This window comes from Micromys minutus, assembly GCF_963924665.1.
Source record: "Micromys minutus genome assembly, chromosome: 18".
NCBI lineage: Eukaryota > Metazoa > Chordata > Mammalia > Rodentia > Muridae > Micromys > Micromys minutus.
The window spans coordinates 38085129-38087514 of record NC_137953.1 but is presented as its reverse complement, the minus strand read 5'-3'; the positions used below and the strand labels follow the sequence as shown (position 1 = coordinate 38087514).

Here is a 2386-nt window from a genome sequence, read left to right as displayed (position 1 = left end):
GTTCCAACAAACGTTCTATAGAGAACCTAAGCACTCAGGTCCCCGGCCACAAGAAAACACATTCTTTCACTGGAAAAAGAGCACTTTAGATGGTTCTAAATAACTTATTCTATACCAGCCATAGGGGGTTTAAGTAGAGATTTGGGTAGAAAGGTAGACCTAGGTATTAACTTAAGAGGAATGGCTATTCATGAGTGTGGGTAGATGTATGGCAGGGAAACTCAGCTAAAGTAGACTCCTTTAGTGTCATCATTTTCACTAGGTATCTCCTTGTGCCAGATATCTATGCACCTATGTATGTACATATTACCTGCCAACACGTAATAGGAAAAGACAAGTGGTCATGTAGTCCAATTATGAGATGAGGATGATGGAACTCAGTTACCAAGACCAAAAATCTTTTCCCACTGAAGCTATTGCAAGCATGGTAGCATGTAGGCAAAATCAGAGAAGGCAAATCATGAGCAGCTGGTGCCCCATGGTACCCGAGCCCAGGAAATATTTGCATCATATCTGAGCCAAAAAGCACACCTTTTATCTACTGTCTGAGCATCTTTCACATTGAAGCTCTGGCTCACATGCAGAATCCAACCATTTATCTCAAGTCTCCAGAAGGGAGTGTGAGGGACAGGACGGTGGGTAGGGGCTGGGAGAAGGTCAGGAACCAAGGCAACCCGTGGTGACAGGAGGAGGGGCTGAAATGCTACCAACACTATCAGTTTTCTTCATGTTGATCTTCGTTTTGCTCTGTTTCCTGGGGATCCTGGCCAACGGTTTTATTGTGCTGATGCTGAACCGAGAGTGGCTCCGGCGCGGTAGGCTGCTTCCCTCTGACATGATCCTCCTCAGTTTGGGCACCTCTCGATTCTGCCATCAGTGTGTTGGGCTGGTGAACACTTTCTACTACTCCCTCCACCTGGTTGAGTACTCCAGCAGCCTTGCCCGGCAGCTCATGAGTCTTCACTTGGACTTCTTGAACTCAGCCACTTTCTGGTTTGGCACCTGGCTCAGCGTCCTGTTCTGTATCAAGATTGCTAACTTCTCCCATCCTGCCTTCCTGTGGTTGAAGTGGAGATTCCCGGCATTGGTGCCCTGGCTCCTGCTGGGCTCTATCCTGGTGTCCTTCATTGTAACTCTACTGTTCTTTTGGGGAAACCACACTGTGTATCAGGCATTCTTAAGGAGAAAGTTTTCTGGGAACACAACCTTTAAGGAGTGGAACAAAAGGCTGGAAATTGACTATTTCATGCCTCTGAAACTTGTCACCATGTCAATTCCTTGCTCTCTTTTTCTGGTCTCCATTTTGTTGTTGATCGGTTCTCTCAGAAGGCATTCACAAAGAATGCAGCACAAGACCCCAGCACCCAGGCTCACAGCAGAGCCCTGAAGTCACTTATCTCATTCCTGGTTCTTTACGCGATGTCCTTTGTGTCCATGGTCATTGATGCTACAGTCTTCATCTCCTCAGATAACGTGTGGTTTTGGCCCTGGCAAATTACACTTTACTTGTGCATGTCTGTACATCCATTTATCCTCATCGGCAATAATCTCAGGTTCCGAGCCACCCTCAGGCAGCTACTCCTGTTGGCCAGGGGATTCTGGGTGGCATAGCAAGCTTGCTCTCCTTTCTAGAGTCTTTGAAGAGACTCCGGTCAGGGTAACTTCCCTTGGAAGCGAGCTCATCTGAGTGGAAATGTCTTAGTAAGCAGACATGGGGTCATAATGTGGGGTTCTTCCTTGGGAAAGAGGAGAAAAAAATACAGGAATTCTGAGTGTTCTTCCTTACCTTGGGATATTATGAAAATGAACAATCTAAATCCTGGACCAGTATTGATCTGAAGGGCAAAGTACAATATGTCTTGTTTCTTTCATGTCTTTTATCCTTTTGTGACTAATTCTTTAGGATACAGTTTTAATCAACTGGATCATCTCATCTTGTCTGGCTACTGTGGAGGTGAAAAAGTGTGTGTTTCTGCTGCATTGGATTTTCATGGATGGGAAGCAAGTGTCCTTGAGACAGAGTACCACTCAGGATGAGAACCCCAAAGAACAGGTAGCTGTGGCTTCAATGTCTGGAGCATGGAGTTCTGATCATTCTCCACTGTATGGAGATTATTTGTCTCTTGCCAATTTGGGAACTTTGGCTTTAGTTCTGTGAAGACTACTGGGAAAATTCTTAATGCTACTCTGTTTCATTTCTCAATATTATTTTCCTTTTCCTGCCTTTAATTCTCTCCTCTCTGCAGCTTCCCTTGCTTATTAGTCATAAATAAATTAATTAATAAAAGAAGATCAATCCTCATTTTCCTAACTGTCTTTGGGAACTTTTTTTTTACTTCCCACAAAGCCACTTTTGCACTGAATAGACATAATCTTTCATTCAGGG

The 2386-nt window shown here is 44.5% G+C and overlaps 1 protein-coding gene across 1 annotated transcript; it reads left to right on the top strand.

Annotated features, from left to right (window-relative positions):
* Window positions 1–700: 700 nt before the first annotated feature.
* Window positions 701–1611, top strand: LOC308432143 (taste receptor type 2 member 41-like; the record flags this gene model as incomplete). The annotated part of the gene is given in 2 exon segments (XM_080931865.1): window positions 701–1349; window positions 1352–1611. Coding segments are annotated over 2 exon segments (909 nt in total).
* Between the last annotated feature and the right edge of the window lie 775 nt (window positions 1612–2386).